The 16,092-nt window shown below is 38.1% G+C and overlaps 2 protein-coding genes across 5 annotated transcripts; one reads left to right on the top strand and one right to left on the bottom strand.

Moving 5' to 3' along the window:
• Window positions 1-54: 54 nt before the first annotated feature.
• Window positions 55-7,866, bottom strand: fbxl6 (F-box and leucine-rich repeat protein 6). 2 transcript variants are annotated; one of them, XM_080863860.1, is made up of 10 exons: window positions 7,717-7,866; window positions 4,583-5,176; window positions 3,767-3,925; window positions 3,631-3,694; window positions 2,763-2,894; window positions 2,149-2,256; window positions 1,931-2,044; window positions 1,154-1,385; window positions 694-934; window positions 55-565 (listed from the first exon to the last, which is right to left on the bottom strand). In XM_080863860.1, exons 2-10 carry the CDS (start codon window positions 5,092-5,094, stop codon window positions 436-438), a joined length of 1,692 nt encoding a protein of 563 aa, XP_080719986.1. In that variant the 5' UTR covers window positions 5,095-5,176; window positions 7,717-7,866; the 3' UTR covers window positions 55-435. The 2 variants fall into 2 exon arrangements, with proteins under 2 accessions (XP_080719986.1, XP_080719987.1); XM_080863861.1 differs by lacking the exon at window positions 7,717-7,866 and adding an exon at window positions 6,510-6,843.
• A 289-nt stretch (window positions 7,867-8,155) lies between these two features.
• On the top strand, window positions 8,156-15,617 carry LOC308385099 (uncharacterized protein). Of its 3 annotated transcripts, none has more exons than XM_080863857.1 (3): window positions 8,156-8,306; window positions 11,333-11,399; window positions 12,378-15,617. In XM_080863857.1, the coding sequence occupies exons 1-3, from the start codon at window positions 8,253-8,255 to the stop codon at window positions 14,933-14,935; spliced, it is 2,679 nt and encodes an 892-aa protein (XP_080719983.1). In that variant the 5' UTR covers window positions 8,156-8,252; the 3' UTR covers window positions 14,936-15,617. The 3 variants fall into 3 exon arrangements, with proteins under 3 accessions (XP_080719983.1, XP_080719984.1, XP_080719985.1); XM_080863858.1 differs by having other exon boundaries at window positions 8,245-8,399; XM_080863859.1 differs by having other exon boundaries at window positions 8,265-8,399; window positions 11,261-11,399.
• Window positions 15,618-16,092: the final 475 nt, after the last annotated feature.

The raw sequence follows: 16,092 nt of genomic DNA, 5'->3' as shown, positions 1-16,092 counted from the left end.
AAGACCAATACAACCCTGATTCTCTTGTGACATGTTAAACATTTATTTTTGATCAAAAAAAAAAAAAATCAGAAATCACATTTAAAAAAAAAAGATACACGCAAATGAATATTTAGTTTTACAAATAAAATGATCTATATACAGTACTAGGTGTCACGCATTGTGTGTTGGTTATTGTCAAAACAAAAAACAAAACCCCCCACCTGACATTAATGCGGTAGTAACAGGTTTGCAAACTACTGCTTCTTGCATTCAAACACAGAAATGTCAATTTTGTACCAACAACAGACAGAAAAAATGTCTATCAAAAAAGTCCTGAGGGCAAAATATTCACATCGATTAGACAATATAACCCACAGCGAGGCCTGCATTAAGATATTCAAGTCTGCCTTGTAAACTTGGTTTCTCATTTCTGGAACCACATGAATGTGAGAGCTATTCCAATTTGTCCAGCAGCTGCCGGATGTCTTCTTGGCCACGATAAATCCTCTTTACACCTCTTGGGAGATAGCGGCAGGATGAAAGGTTGAGGTAGTCTAGAGCAGTCATTTGTCCAATGACTGGCCTGCAAAACAAAGCACAGACGTGAATGGGAACGACTGATTAATTCTCAGTTCTTTTTGGATGCACTTTGTCTAATAAAGAGGTTATTTTGGATTTGCGGCGCTACTGAGGTAAGTACAAAACAACTACCTGAGTGCACGTGGTGTAATTCTGGTCCCACTCAAGTTCAGTGAGCGCAGTGTGTCTGCCTCAGCTTGACAAAGGTAACTCATTGCTAACTCCAAGTCTTCCTCAGTGAAGAGCTGATGTGCAATGTCCAGCTGTTGCAAAGTTCGACTCCATTTTTGGGTCAACGTGTGAAGTCCTTTCTTAAGCGATGACAGCCCAACATGGCTGCTGAAATATTGTCCCCAGAACAAACATTCAAGCTCTGCCAAATACAAGACAGTAAAATTAAGCAGATAAATGTTTGAAATGGTTTTAAAATGTGAAGCCTTCAAATAATTCAGACACATTTTGTGTACAAACTGTACTAAACTGTCCTGACTCCGACTTCCAGGTCATCATAGATTCATTCTGAAAAAGCCAAACTGAGCTGCTCGGTATTGGTGACATAAAGCAAAAAGCATTAATTTCCTGACAAACATACCTAGACAGGGTAAATCTGCAAGACCAGACGCTGTGATTCGAGAACAGCCTCGCAGGTCCAGCACTCGCAGTTTGGGAGAATCGAAGAGAATGTCCCTCAAATCTCTGTCGGTCAAATAGGAAAACGATGTGGTTGCGATACAAAGCTCCTCCAGTAATGGGAAGCCTGATGTTGGGTCGATACCAAAACGCATTCCCTTATGAAGAGGTTGGACGTTCATCATTCGGAAGGTCTGATGGGAAGCAGTACGTAAGCGTCACGGGAGAACAAGTAACCTTTAGCAAAGTGCAAACTCTGCCAGTAGATAAGAAATTACAGCTACTGGCTTTAGTGCTACTTGGGCGTTTCCTTATTTTCTGTCACATACATGCTGCACAGTAGCCAAGTATAAGAGGAATAAGAACTACTTTAGACTGTCAATGAAATAAAGTCATTCTACTAGAGTCCAAGAATAAAAGGTGGAGCAGGAATTGTGAAGAACATGCTCACTTAAATAACTGTTCTGTAGCATTTCAAAAAAAAAAAAAAAAAAATCAAATTATATAAAACCAGGGTTCATAACGATAATTTCAAATGCACCTTGTTTTTTCAACCAGCAGTCAAGAACCAAGAGATCCAAAAAGTCTTTGAAAAGCTGGAATTTAAATATTAACAATAAACAATCAATCAACAATTAATAAAACGCCTGCTTTTCTTCATCTTCTTAATTAAGAGTTTAAACTTTAATGTAAAAAAGCTAATGTAGTCACACTAAAACAGAGAAGACCTTTGTTTTACCTTGAGCTTAGGGCATGCCATCTGTAGTGCCTGGATGCAAACAGGAAGTTGGCAGTCTTTACTGTCAAGCTTGGTGTTGACCTCCAGCATCTCCAAATCGGGACAGCATCCCCGCTGGAAAAACAAAAAGCAATGCTATGCATTTATTAAGCTCATTTGTCCAGTAGCACTGACTTTGTGTAGCACGTGTTTCACAAACAAAGAGAGAAAAGTCTTACAGTGATTGCAGCCAGAAGTCTGTCATTCTTTAGTCCATGACTGAACAATATTTGCCTGATCTGGCTCCCATGGTTTTCAAGATACTCAAGGAGTCCTTCAACCTGGAACTACAGCAAAAGCAAGTTATCCTGCAAATTCTCTACATGCAATCATGCCTGGATGAAAAAAGCTCTCCTTATGATATATCACCTATATAAAGTGGATGAAGTTTCTTATGAATAAAAAAAATGATAATCTGCATTGGGAAAATACCCTTAAAGCTCATATAGTTAATATAAGACAAGTAAAAACAGTTGAGATATTTTTCATCATAAATATCTGCTTATCTTGTTTAAAGTGCTTAACTCATTCACTGCCATTGACGTCTATAGCCGTCAATTGCAGTGTATGAGTCAGTGGGTTTAACTCATTCACTGCCAATGGCTGGCAGTGAATGAGTTAACATTAAATTCTTGACAAACCCTTAAAGTTACACTTTAAATTTAGAGCAAGCATAGAGAAACTTTCCCTGTACTGTAAAACACTGCACATTCATTGCACTGTGTAACTTCATTACACAGTGAAAGATCTTTGCATGGCTTCTATTAGAAAATCTCTACACAGGTCCACGTACCTCTGAATACTGGAGATTTAAGCTGTGCAGGAAGCGGCTGTGCAGACCGAGGCTGCGGAAGGCCGCCGCTGTCACTCCTGTGCAGTAAGAAAGCTTGAGGGAGCAAAGATCAGGGCAGTACTGCGACACAACCTGATGATGATTTCAAAAAAAGCCACATACTAAGTATTAAATAATACAGATAAACCACAATTTTAATAAAACATTTATTCCTTTATATATTGTTTTTAAGTGAACTGTAATTTATGTATGAACAGGATCCAAAATGAACAAACACCAGTGTGTGAAGGGGAGTTTCTCAGTTTAAGACTTATTTTGTATTCAGGCTTGTTAAATTTTGCCTGGTCTTGTCAGGCTAGGAAGAAAATATTTGCAACCAGTGTGGTTTTTTTAATGTAATGTAATCAATATGCTGGAAAATCAAAAATACTCTCTGGACAAAAACAATATCCTATTGGGATATGGGGCTTATGGGATCAGATTATATTTAATGATGGACATCTTAGTTCATTTTTCACTACAGGTTGTCATCAATATGTTCACTGTAAAATATAAAAGGGAGTTACTTCAAATTGCCTCCAACAAACACCAGAAATATTCTTTAACTTTACACTCTCTAAGCTTGAGAAGCTGAAACCAACTTATTACCAAGAAAGAAAAATAATCAATGATTATCAAAACAGTTGCCAAGAAAACGTAAGTCTTGACTATTACTGTATTTTTAAAAATACATTAAGAAATGATTTTTATGTTCTTTTCTTTGAACTTGTGTGAGGAGAGCTTGTTTGTGGATTTGTATGTGTATGAATGTACTAATCATTTCAGATGAGAAGATCTTTCAAATAATGTTTAATTCTCGATGACTTACCTCTAATGCATAATCAACGTTCTTTGTCCAGTGACACAGAGAAAAGTCTCGCAGCTGAGAGAATCTAGAAAACAACACAGTTTAGAATTCATTTACATGATTAAGACTTAAGCAAAAAGCTAAATAAAGTACAAACCTGCTGTGTGCCAGCCAGTCCAAAGTGTCCTTAATCTTCTTCTGAGTTTTTGGTAGTTGGCTCCTCCCTGGTGCAATCCAGCAGTGACCGACAGTCACTCTGTGCCACAGGATCGGACTGGAGGCAGCGGCGTTCCACAGACGACAAACTCTCCCCACCCTGCACCGAAAACACCAGGAAGAATTAAACGGTGCGGTGCTTAGGACTGTCACTTGACCTCAAGAAGGTTCTCTGGGTCGGTATGCTGGCTTCCTCACACTGAGTGTCTCTATATGTTAGCCCAGTGACACACTATCGACACTTCCAGAGTGTGCCCTGCCTCTGACCCTATGAATGACAGCTGGGATAGCCTCCAGCCTCATCACAAGTCATCATTTGTGAATTGAATTAAATGGAAGAAGATGGATTCATTGACTTTTACTTCCCAAAGTAGAGCTGAAAAATGCATATCCAACACAGCTTTTTAAATGTGAGTATCTCCTTGTTCTATCATAGTAATGTGAATGCGTTAAACTGTTCAATTGCACAAAACAAACATGTAAAGAAATTTCCTTGAAGGGCGTTTTATCAGTTTTCTTAATGTTTATCCATAAAGTTAAATAACTTACAGTCTTAATAATAATAATAGTAATAATAATAATAAAGGTTATGTAGAGAGATTCAGACTTTAAGTTATGAGATTGATATCCAAGGTATTGAAGTAAGTGAAAGATAATTAACTTGCATGAAATGATTTTGATTAAAATAGTGTATGCACCATTTCAGTCTTAATCTCATAGGTTTAATTACAAATAAATCACATGTGCGACACAATACCTGCATAAAAAGGGCACTGCTCCCTCTTGAATGACCACAATCTGAAAAATATTAATTAGCATCTCCTCAGGCAGGCTGTGGCCCCATCTGTGGTCGTCTTCTTCCTGAGTTATAAAGAAATTTGCGACTTTTTCTTCTTTTTCTATAACTGGTTTACTTTCCAGTTTGGGCTTGGCATTGACTGGCTTCTTTTTCTTGACCTGACTGGCTTTTCCTTTTGCCAACTTCTTCTTTTTGCTCCCCTTCTTTTTCTTAAGAGTCCACACTGACCCGTCATACTGGGAGGTGGAACTCGATATAACGAGAAGCATATCTTCCCCTTGATGGACAGTATAACCAGGCCGGGCAGGTCTGGACACTCGAGCCTTTTTGTGCTTCTTTTTTGCTTTGGCATCTGCAGCTCTTTTCAAAGATGCCTTTTTTGGTCTTGCTCCAGCATCTCCTTGAGCTGATGATGCACCTTCCTCTTTTCCCTGATTCTGTGTTGAGGCTTCTGCTTCAGATGCATCCATAGTTGCTGCTATCTTGAGTTTACAGTGAGATTAAATCCAGGAAAACCAGTTATCAGCATGATAGTCTCATAGGTGGTAATGTCTGGAATGAGAAGCAGATCAAGATAAGTCTGTGAGAGTAATCTGATCTCCACTGGGGGTAAAACAAAACACACATAGTGAAGTGAGAAAAATGGCAACAAAAACAAAACTGTAAAAGTCACGTCTAAATTATGGTTAGATAAAGTGAACGAGGATGTATCAACATGACTTTAAATTGACCTCCCTATTTGCATATTGTAGACTGCACATAAAATATCAGATTGCTTAAGACTTGATTGTTCAGAACTCCCAATATTTAGACACAAAATTCCCACTCAGCTGTACAGATGCAAAACATCCTGCACCAGGTCTGTTTCTGCAAATACGTAATGAGGAGTTTTTATACACAGAACACTTGTAACTATTCACAATAGTTAATCTCACTAAAGTAAAAGTTCGAATAACTACACAGTTGGCATGCTCAGAGTTGAACAGGTTTGTTGATAAAAGTCTTTCTTGACGAGCTTGGGTGTGTCAATAGATGGGGGAAGAGATTTGGTGTGAAAATGTGTTGTTTTCCTCTGCAGAGGATACATTTTTGTGACATACTGCTCCATCTGTAAACTTTACTTAGACTACAGACATCTGTTTTTAAACTAAGACATCTGATGTATTTTGATAACAAAGGGTAAGCAAATTACAGCTGCAGGGTTCAAAATAACTAGTGGCCCACTGGGGCCAGTTTCCATGTATCAATTCACTGGCCAAAAATGAACCGACAAATTAGTATTTTTTTCATGCAGGTAGTATTTGAAAAGTGCGACTAAATAAAGCAGAGCTGTCTGTATGCAGTCTGTTTATTCAGTTTGAAATGATCGTTAAAAAAAGGCAGATTTTATAGCCGAAGGCTAACAGCTGTGATTCCTGCAGGGAAAGAGGGCTAGATAATGTTATACATGACAATTATTTTACAGCTTTAGCTACCATTTACTTGGGAGATGTAACTTTATAAAATATAAGTCTACTATTATTTTATACTACATTATTAAAGATAGAGCTTCCAGTATTGAAAACAATTAAATTGGCTTCTTTGGGTCATTAAAAATATTGTAGAGGCCAGTGAAAGTTTGTTATACAGGCCCGTAAGTCAAAACGTGGTATTGTGAATAGTGAACATTAACAGGCTTTTTTTCTGATTTTTTAATTAATTCTACACAAGCTGAAATATTCAAAGCCAATATATGATAGTTAAAGCTGGGATAACATATAAATACAAAAATCTACTGTGGTATGACCAAACATCTAGAAAGTTGCTATTTATGTTAGTCACCTTCTTTACCTGCTTCCATCTGCCTCCATCTCCCCCTCTCCCTACCATCATCTGTCACACCCACCCTTCTGTATGTCCTCCTTCAATGCATCCATGGATCTCCTCTGCAGTCTTCCTCCTGTCTGGCATTTCCATATTCAGCATCCCTTGTAAAATATATTCACTATCCCTCCGCTGCACATGCCCAAACCATTTTTAGCTTTGCCTATCAAATGTGTTCTCCAAATGACTGTCCCTCTGATATCCATCCTAGTCCCTTCCAAAGAAAATCTTCCAACTCTAACACCTTCAGCTCCAACATCTTCAAACCATAAATCCTAGCAGGTCTCACTACCATCTTGTAAACCTTCCATTTAAGTCTTGCTGCTATGCTTCTGTCACAAATCACCCCATCTCCACCCACTCCATCTTCTTCATCTCTCTTGTGCACTGTCCTTAGGATGATTGACCCCAGGTATTTAAACTAACACTAACTTCACTAACTCTATACCTTGCAACTTCTCTATCACACCAGTCTCCATCTCATTCACAAACGTGGATATGTCTAGCTTCTGCTGACTTTCATTTCTCTTAAGAGCATAGCTCCACCTCTCCAAACTCACTTACACCTTCTACCTACCTTCACTACATCTCACATTGTCCTCTGCAAATATCACAATGATGACCACATCTATAACAATGCCGAGTTGTTACAGCCACATGAAGCCAAGGATCCAATATTGCGCTGCAGAACTGTAATTTATTTAATTTGTCCCTGTTTTCTATTGTTTGGAGTTTCAATGTGGGGTACAGTAACTGCATCCTGAAAGAGGCTAAGGTGGATTTTACTGAATGCATTTGTAGTTTTGTTGTTGTTTTATGTAACGATATGAGCCATATTAACAGAAATTTGTTGCTCACGTTTGCTAACAAGCCGTTTTCCACTTCAAAACTGCGCGCGCATGTTCATTGTTTGCAAACAGAAAACGGCTCTACCGACGACTTTATGTGAAGCACGAGAAATGACGATCAAACACAATATATTAACATTTTATTATTACTAAGCTCTTACCTACCTAGCCATCGTTTAGAGAGTTAGCTAACGCTACCTGACACCAGTTAACTGAGCTAGTTCCCACAAATCGCCCTGGAGCACAATATGACAAAATACGGCATGGAAATCATTGCGACGGCGGCAGTAAGCATTATCAGAGCCTGTCGATAATTAAACAAATGTTATTAACAGAAATGCTTTTTAAACAATACATTCATAAATTGCTGTTTTACATTACCTGCCGCTAGATCACGAAGACAACTGCAATAAGTGGACCCATAATGCACTTCGCATTGTTGGTATTTTTTTTAAACAAAAAACTTTATTAAATGTCTTCAAGTAACAAAATATTACCGTCGTTATAACACATTCAGCTGCAATTCCACGCAGACTAAATATAAATATATATTTTTAAAAAAAACTTTAAATCATTTATTTACTTTTAGAGTTGCATTTCCCACAAAACTGAGAGCATTTAAAAAAATCCACCTACTCATTATGAAAAAATAAATAAAAATTTAAAATCATTATTTGCATAGAAACACGCAATTTAACAATAAATATATAAAAGTGCAGTCTTTTCAATGAAAACTAACATCCTATAGGATAACACGTTAACCAACAACACAGTTAAAGTTGAAAATCTGTCGTTCCCAGTTTCTTCTTCTGTGGGGCTTCACGGCCGTTTCGCAGCAATGATTCGTTGAGACCTCGACAAATGCCCGCCTTCTGTAAAACCAGCCAATCGTTGCAGCGCACGGTCTCCACCCCTTCATGGTGTATTCTGAGAGGGAGCGTGTCCCAGGCGCCTGGTATTTTTGTTTCTGGGTAAGAACTTGTACTACTAAATCATAGATTTACAGCGCATACAGTTCAAATTATTTGGGAACGCTACAGAACCCAGCACATCTTTCTGCTCAGGTATTAATCACGGATTATTGCACTTTTGCATGCTTAGTTTTGTGCTAGTAAAGTAGGTGCTAATAGTAGCATGTTGCTCAGAAGGCTAGCATTAGCATGTAGATTTAGTCCAGCATTAGCATTCACTTAGAGATGTAGCTACAATCCTTTTTTTCCGAAAAACCTGCTTATAACGCCATTAAATCACAGGAATAGTCACATATTTCGATGTATTTATACATGTTAGGGATTAATTATGCATGTTTACTGATAATAAAACACACATAGTATCCAATAAGGATTCTTTACATAGCTTAGCCCCTCTCACAAGATAAATTAGTATGTGATATACATGTTCGTCATACAAGTGCACTTAAATATATTATTTCTGCAGAATGTTTAGTTGTTGTTTTGTACTTTTGATCTGCTATGACATGCACCCCTGTAGTATTTAACAGCCATAGATATGGTAATTTTATTTATTCATCTATATTTTGACTAGTTATAATTACAGACCAACTTTTTAGAAATTCACTTTGATAAGTAACATCTATAATTAGATACCCAGAGATCTTTTTTATTTTTCAACATGTTATTAATAACTTTGTCTTTGCATAACTTTAATAGCTAGTCAAAAACTTATAACTGACATGTATTCAAACACCATTGCAGGCATTTATATTTTATATTTTTATTTTATAATTTACATGTTTGTTACCTACTTTAGACTAGTTGTAGTTCTCTTTAATTCAGTTTTAATCAGTTAAAAATAATTATGATGATTACTTAAGTTGCTCCTGAAAACAGTGTTTACTGTAGATCATTAAATGTTATTTGAGAAGTAAAAATTAAACTATGAATATGTCGTTTTGGAATTTTAACTAGTTAGAATATATGTCACACAGTTTTGTAACATTACATTTTTTACTAGTACCAGCTATATTTAGAAAAATGGGTAATGGGTACAACAAATCACTGTAACATATGTAAACATATGTGGAAATGTAATATACAAGGTAAAAACTGAGTTTCTACAATTCTAACAAGTTTGAAAGTCAATGTTTGATAGGACCATCTATATTCTTCAATGCAGCCTTGATTGTTTTAGACATGCTTTATTGTCATTTCTTTAAGAAATCTTCTCCAGGCTTCTTGAAGGGCATTCAAAGGTTTTCTTTGGAAGTTGCTTGCTCTTTGTTCCGTTCTCTGCCAATATCATCCCACACTGCTTCAGTGATGTTGAGGTCAGCCTGTGACTGATAGTGTTCAGTAGTGTGCTTTTCTATCCAGGTGTGCTTTTACTACATTGACAGGGATCATTGTCATGCTGAAAAATGAAGTTGTAGCCAATCAGATGCTTTCCAAATTGTATCGCATTGTGGTAAAAATCTGTGTGCATTCTATCAGTTTTGACAAGATCCAGCTTCCTCAGATTTATTAAAGACACAACGCACACCATGCTGAGATGTACTATATCTCAGCATATATGTTTGGACAACAGCTCTTTTGGAATCACCTTGTTCATCCAAAAATACTATTATATGTCTGTCAGACTGTGCTATCATTGTCATTTTTCATAAGCTCAAACAAACTAAAACTAAATGACAACACATAATGTTTTGTGACAGGCTGCTAATAAGTAGTCTGATATGTATAAACATGCTGTCATCGCTTCACTTAGGTTTGTTTTTATACTCAAATAATTCAATAATTAAGCTAAATGGCTTGAAAACAAAAATACTCTGAAGGTGGTACAGAAATGGATGAAAATGCTCCCAGTGTCCAAAGAAACACTTTGAAAGAGCTTCAGAAAGCCTGGTAGTGTTGAAAACCACTTTAAAAATTACAGGAAAGTCTGGTTGAGACAACACACAAAGAGATTGGGGGGGGGGGGGGGGGGGGGGGTTGAATCACAGATGAACAAATGAACTGGGCATATGCTTGATAAAATACAGACATATTAGAAATGTAGTTGCTGATATATGCAGTTCTTACAAGTGAAAAGTAAACTGTTTCTCTGTGTGAAAATGTAATTTTGTAAAAACAAAGAATTTAATGTGTTTTGTTTGAAAGTCAGATTGTTAGTAATCAGTCTGATTGATTAACTGAAAAGATTCAATTTAGTAACATAAAATTTTATTATAATGAGAATAAAATATAAACAACTTGTTTTCTTTTTTAGGGAATACAGAGTGTCAGTGTTGTTTCTTTGCAGATGCTTAAAGCAAAGTCTCACATTTGTCTGAAAAAACTCAGGCCAAATATTTTCATCTTTATTAGAGTTATGTCAAATTTCAGGTCCATTCTGAAATAATAGTTTTCTGAAAAAAGCATTTTAATGGATGATGGTAGTGGTGTTGAGCCATAGTACCCTAAATATTCGAAGGGCCAAGTAGTTTTCCAGATAGTGAAATTTCAAATTCCCTCTGAAAAGATGAAAACTAATGACAGTAGGGACCTGAAATTTTTAACACTAATGTGATTTTTTTCAGAGAAATTTGACATGGCCTGGATCCAAGACATTTTATGAAAATACAAAACATAAAATAAAACGACATGATGCGATAAGGAAATGGTTGTTACTTGTTGTTTGTGCCATGATGCACTTTTTCTCACTGTGATGTATTAGAACTATTACTCTTTATGGGTTTTAGTAGGGGAAGATAAAAAATGTGCAAGAAAAACGTAAATAATTATTATTAAGATCATAACATTTTGAAATATCAGCTACAGTTTTAACTGTTTAGTTTCAGTCATTCATCTTCATACAAATTTAGGACAAATTTGTCATTGTAAAAGCAGGGAAACGTTCTCGTCCACTGTTATTTTGTTTGGTCTGTCAGATCTTAATCATGCTGATTTGTCATGCATTATCCATCCAGTTTTTGTCTTGAAAGCGTCGTCTTCTGTAGACTGAGGACTGAAGAATTTCATCTCTGTCTCTTTTAAAACAGCATACAATGGAGGATGGTCAAGATTTTTCTCTTTGTGGGAAAGCAGCTGTGACTGAAGCCAATCTAAGTAAGTCTGAATGCATTGCAAATAAACAGCTACTTAGTAAAGCTTGTATTTAAGTCACTTTTGCTGATAAACCTTCACATAGTGACTGTGCCTAATACTAGGGCTGCACGATTAATCGTTAGAAAATCGCGATCTCGATTCATACTTATGTGCGATCTCATTTCCAAATGACAACGATTAAAAAAAAAAAAAAAAAAGGATGACGACGACGATTGTACCTCATTTTGATCCGGGACGTAATCTGTATGAAAACAAGCGCTCACTCTTCCTGCTCAACAAATGACAAGGGCGGAGCCTTATACCACGTGATACAGAAGCTGTGCCGTGTGATGCTAAAATTAGCAGGGAAAAAAAACAACGGCGAGCACGTCAGGGATGACGAGAAAGTGACAGGAGAAAATCCGTCCCGGTCAACCACCCAAACATCAATAACGGGAACCTTATACAGCGCTTCCCTATACCCGTCGAACTCCCGCAGGCACAAAGAAATTACAGAGGCTGTCACTTATCACCTGACCAAAGATATGGCTTCCATCAACACTGTGCAAAACGAGGGATTTAGGAAAATGATCAACACCCTAGACAAACGCTACACAGTGCTGTCCCGCAACTATTTTTCTATTGTTGCACTACCTGCTCTATACACGCAGTGTCGAGCAACGGTGGAGACGGAATTTCAAGCAGTACAACATTTTGCGGCAACAACAAAACGTGAGACATTTGTTGTTTTTATGTTTATTTATTGTTTTTATGTTCAGTCTCAACTGTTACGAAGTTGATGTGCAGTTAATAAGTGCAATAAATATTTATACTGGAAAAGAAAATCGTGAGAGAATCGTGATCTCAATTCTAAGCCAAAAAATCGTGATTCTCATTTTATGCAAAATCGTGCAGCCCTACCTAATACCAGTTCATTTAAAAAGCCTTACCTCTTCGTAAAGGTTTACATTTCTGATTACTTTGATTTCTATTTTTCAGGAGATGAATACTACTGGAAGCTCGTTGCGGACTTCATTGGTCCTCAATCAGGAGAAGAATTAGAGCTTGAAAAGGGCCCCTGCAAGAACAGATTTATGATCCAAGTAGGACTTTTGAGAGAGGACAATAATTTTCCGTGGATCGCCATTGTGGATTGGCTCAAGAGGATCTTCCCCGCACATCAGTCAGCAGATTTTCGCCGTTTGATTGGAAGAGGCATTGCCACAACACTGAGTCTTGGATATGATGCAAGGCTGGTCTTCCTGGAATCAGATGTCAATTTTAATTTTGTTGGACCAATATGTGATAGCATTGGAGTCGAGCGGCAAGATCTTTTGGAAATGAGAGATTTTTCAGATCGGGCAAAGTCGATCGAAGTCACAAACGGCTTGATTCTTGAACTAAGCAACTTTGTGAGCAGGGAGAAAATTTCCCCAATTGTTCTAGTAAGTTGGCTTAGAAACTTCAACTCACAGTACTGTAAGAATGGCAATGTTCAAAGGGCATATCAAGTCCTCAAAGCCAAAATAAAAAAGTTAAAGGCGTTTTGCTGCAATTCAGAAACAAGAAGTAACAGGAGGAATGCATTGGTTGAAAATATGCTTCAAAGTCCGTTTGAACTGGTTCAGATAAAAGAGCCAAAGCTTATTGTAAAGAAACGCATGAGAAGAGATGAGAGCATATATTATGAAAAAGTTATAATCAAAGAGGAAGACGAGATTTTTGAAATCATGGAAAGTGAGGAGCCTGAGATGGACAGAGATGAAATACGAGGACAAAACGATCATGCTGCTGTACATAGAAATTATGAGGATATGGATGTTTCCAACAGTGGAGACGAAACCTCGGGTAACACAGCAGAGTCTATGACTGTTCTTGACATCGCAATGCTGACTGTCCATAAACTGTCCAGTGTGTACAGTGGGAAAACAGAAGTGTGCAAGCAGGTTTCCCTGGATCTCCTTAAAAATCAGTACGCTCTGACATTCAAAGACAATCCAGCTATGGCAGTGTTTGAGAAGAAGCTCGAGGCAATGCATGAACACATTTCCCTTGTCTCTCCTGTCATGTTTCTAAACTACAATGCCAATTTCCTCGTTGATGTTCACGATGTAGTGGAACAGCACATATTTGACTTTGAAAAGGAGATCATTGAGTCAGCGGGAGAGAAACTAGGCCGTGATAAGCTCCCTAAATTCAAGAACTTTGTCAATTTTCCAGAAAGCGCCACCTCACGGTATATTCACATGGCTTGTGATATCCTGAGCCCTCGCACCCCCGAGAAGAAAAACTACAGGAAGTACTGGGTGGCTTTCTGTGAGGAAAAGAATAATCCCTCCAGACTGGCGGTAAATCACTCAAACAGATTCAACACCTACTTTGAAGCTGCTGCGGGTCTTATCCACCACCACAAAGAGATCGCTCTCTTCTTCTCAGATTTGCTGTCGCTGAACAATGATAAATGCCCGAACATTATTCTGGAGAGTGTTGCCGCAGATGCGAACGACACTGTGATTCAGAGCCTCGTATGTGTTCTGGCAATTGTGTACTGCAAAATCCTCGGTCCTTACTGGCAGCTTCTGAAGAGTGGAGGAGAGTACGCTCTCTACAGCCAGTACTTACTCTATCTCTACCAAAAATTTCTCGATTGGTCCAAAGATCCTTCAACTCTGCTGGAACCAGAGGAGGCTACGGATGTCTTTCTGCAGTACCCACTGCAAGAGAAAACCTTTGACGGAGTGTTTCACTACTGTGGGCAGTGGCACACGAATCGAGATCTGATCAGAGCTTGCTTGAAGAGGACGATAAAGGTGATTGCTTCAGTCACTGAAGAACACCTCAAGGATTTTCTGCCAGGAGGAAAATTTTCCCAAATTCCTTCCACCAATTTGAGCTTGCAGTTGGTCAGTTGCACATTCTCTGTTTTGATGGCGGAGTACCCCTTTGGCCACACATACCCCTACAAGAGGAAAAGGCCTGAGAAGTCAACAAAGTACTCTGTAGATGAGAACTTGTCATCAGGCAGCTCCCAAGAAGACAAATACCAATCTGCTTCATCTGATGAGAGCTCTGACGACTCTGACTTTTCCATTTTGGAAGTTAGAAGGAGGACCTCAAAAGAAACCCGCAGTCCACAGATGAGAAAAGGTTATGCCAGCAAAATAGAAAAGGCAATAAAGGTGTACGAGGAGATAGAGGAGAACATGGACAGGGATTACATAATAGCTCAAGTGAATAGAAACGGAGGGCCATGCAAAACTCAGCAGGATGTCGATAAAATGATGCTGCGTTTCGATGGAAAATCCCGAGCTGAGAAACGGGAGGGGCTGCGCTGCGAGATCGTGTATCAGAAAATGATTCTGAACAACACAAACTCTCACCTGGATATGGTTTTCCACAACAGCACACAAATGGCACTGAAGCTGAAGCTTGCACTTCCGCGCGTAAAGCCTGGCTACTCTATCGTTTTGGCGCCTAGAAGGACCAAAAAGAAGCCGGTGCTCCAGGACACGACGGAAGCTGCGACCGGTCCGAGTCAAAGCAGCAGCGGCACATGAGTGCTTTAACTGTATGATATCTAGAGAAGAGGTCAAGAGGATGAAATCTTATCATGTGACTTCCTCATGTGACTGCATGGCTTCGGACTAAGCAAAAACACACTTATCACATAATGTATTATTTTGTACATGCCATTAGTTGGAAAGACTGGATATTTTTATAAGTTTTTTTTTTTTTTGCGATAATGTCGATGAGTTTGTAACTAATCCTTACATAAAAGATGTGAAATTGACCACTGTCAAATTATTTTACTTAATTTATCAACCAAACGACAAAATGTCTGGATGTTGTTGTTGGTGACCTCGTGTTTGTCAGAGTTAATCAGCGACAGTTAGTCGTGTCAAGTTGAGCTGAGTTAATCATGTCAACGAGTTCATGATCATAAACTCTTGCGCCCCCTTGTCCTTTAACCCTTGTGTATTGTTTGGGTCTGCTGGATCCATTTTCTGAATTCACTATAAAGAAAATCATTGTGTTTATTGTTTTAACCTTAAACTCAGAACACAAAACAACATAAAGGGTTAAATAAATCTAAATTATTTAAAGCTAAATAAACACCACACAAAGGTAAAAAACAAAAATAGGGTGGCAGTGGGATTGCTGTATCGAAAGTCATAGTATTGGGATCTTCTCTCTTTCTTTTTTTTTAATTATTAAAATGCTAGAGAAGAGCAGCAAAGCCCATTGTTTGGCTGAAATGAATCTAATTAGCTGTTAAAGTAGAGGGCGATAGTGTCGCAATTTAAGCAACAATCAGTGTTAACTTCCCACAAAAACAAAAAAACAAGCAACCCCCCCCCTTTAATTATTTTAAAGGTAACAGTTGTTTACAATGAGCCGTCTGTGAGTTGCCCGCTGGATCGCAAACGAGAGAACTCCAAGGCAGATGGTGCCTTCACGGTTGTCGGAATGTCTAGAATTCCTTATCGAGTATGAAAACGCTCCAACAGAGTTAATGTCCAAACGTGTTATATTATACGCTGCTTTAAAAAATTTGGAGCTTGTATGTGTCAGAGAACCACTGTAAGAATAGGGAAAACCCGCGGTGCTGTAGGAAATGGCAGCATACCAGAGAGCGGTAATTAAAAATGACTTGGAGGTCATAAACCACCTTTACAATTCACGATACAACTTTGCAGCGAACCTAGTGTGGAAT

Source organism: Rhamphochromis sp. 'chilingali', assembly GCF_963969265.1.
Source record: "Rhamphochromis sp. 'chilingali' genome assembly, chromosome: 17".
Lineage (NCBI taxonomy): Eukaryota > Metazoa > Chordata > Actinopteri > Cichliformes > Cichlidae > Rhamphochromis > Rhamphochromis sp. 'chilingali'.
The sequence above is the reverse complement of the archived record's forward strand: the minus strand, read 5'-3'. Positions and strand labels throughout refer to the sequence as shown.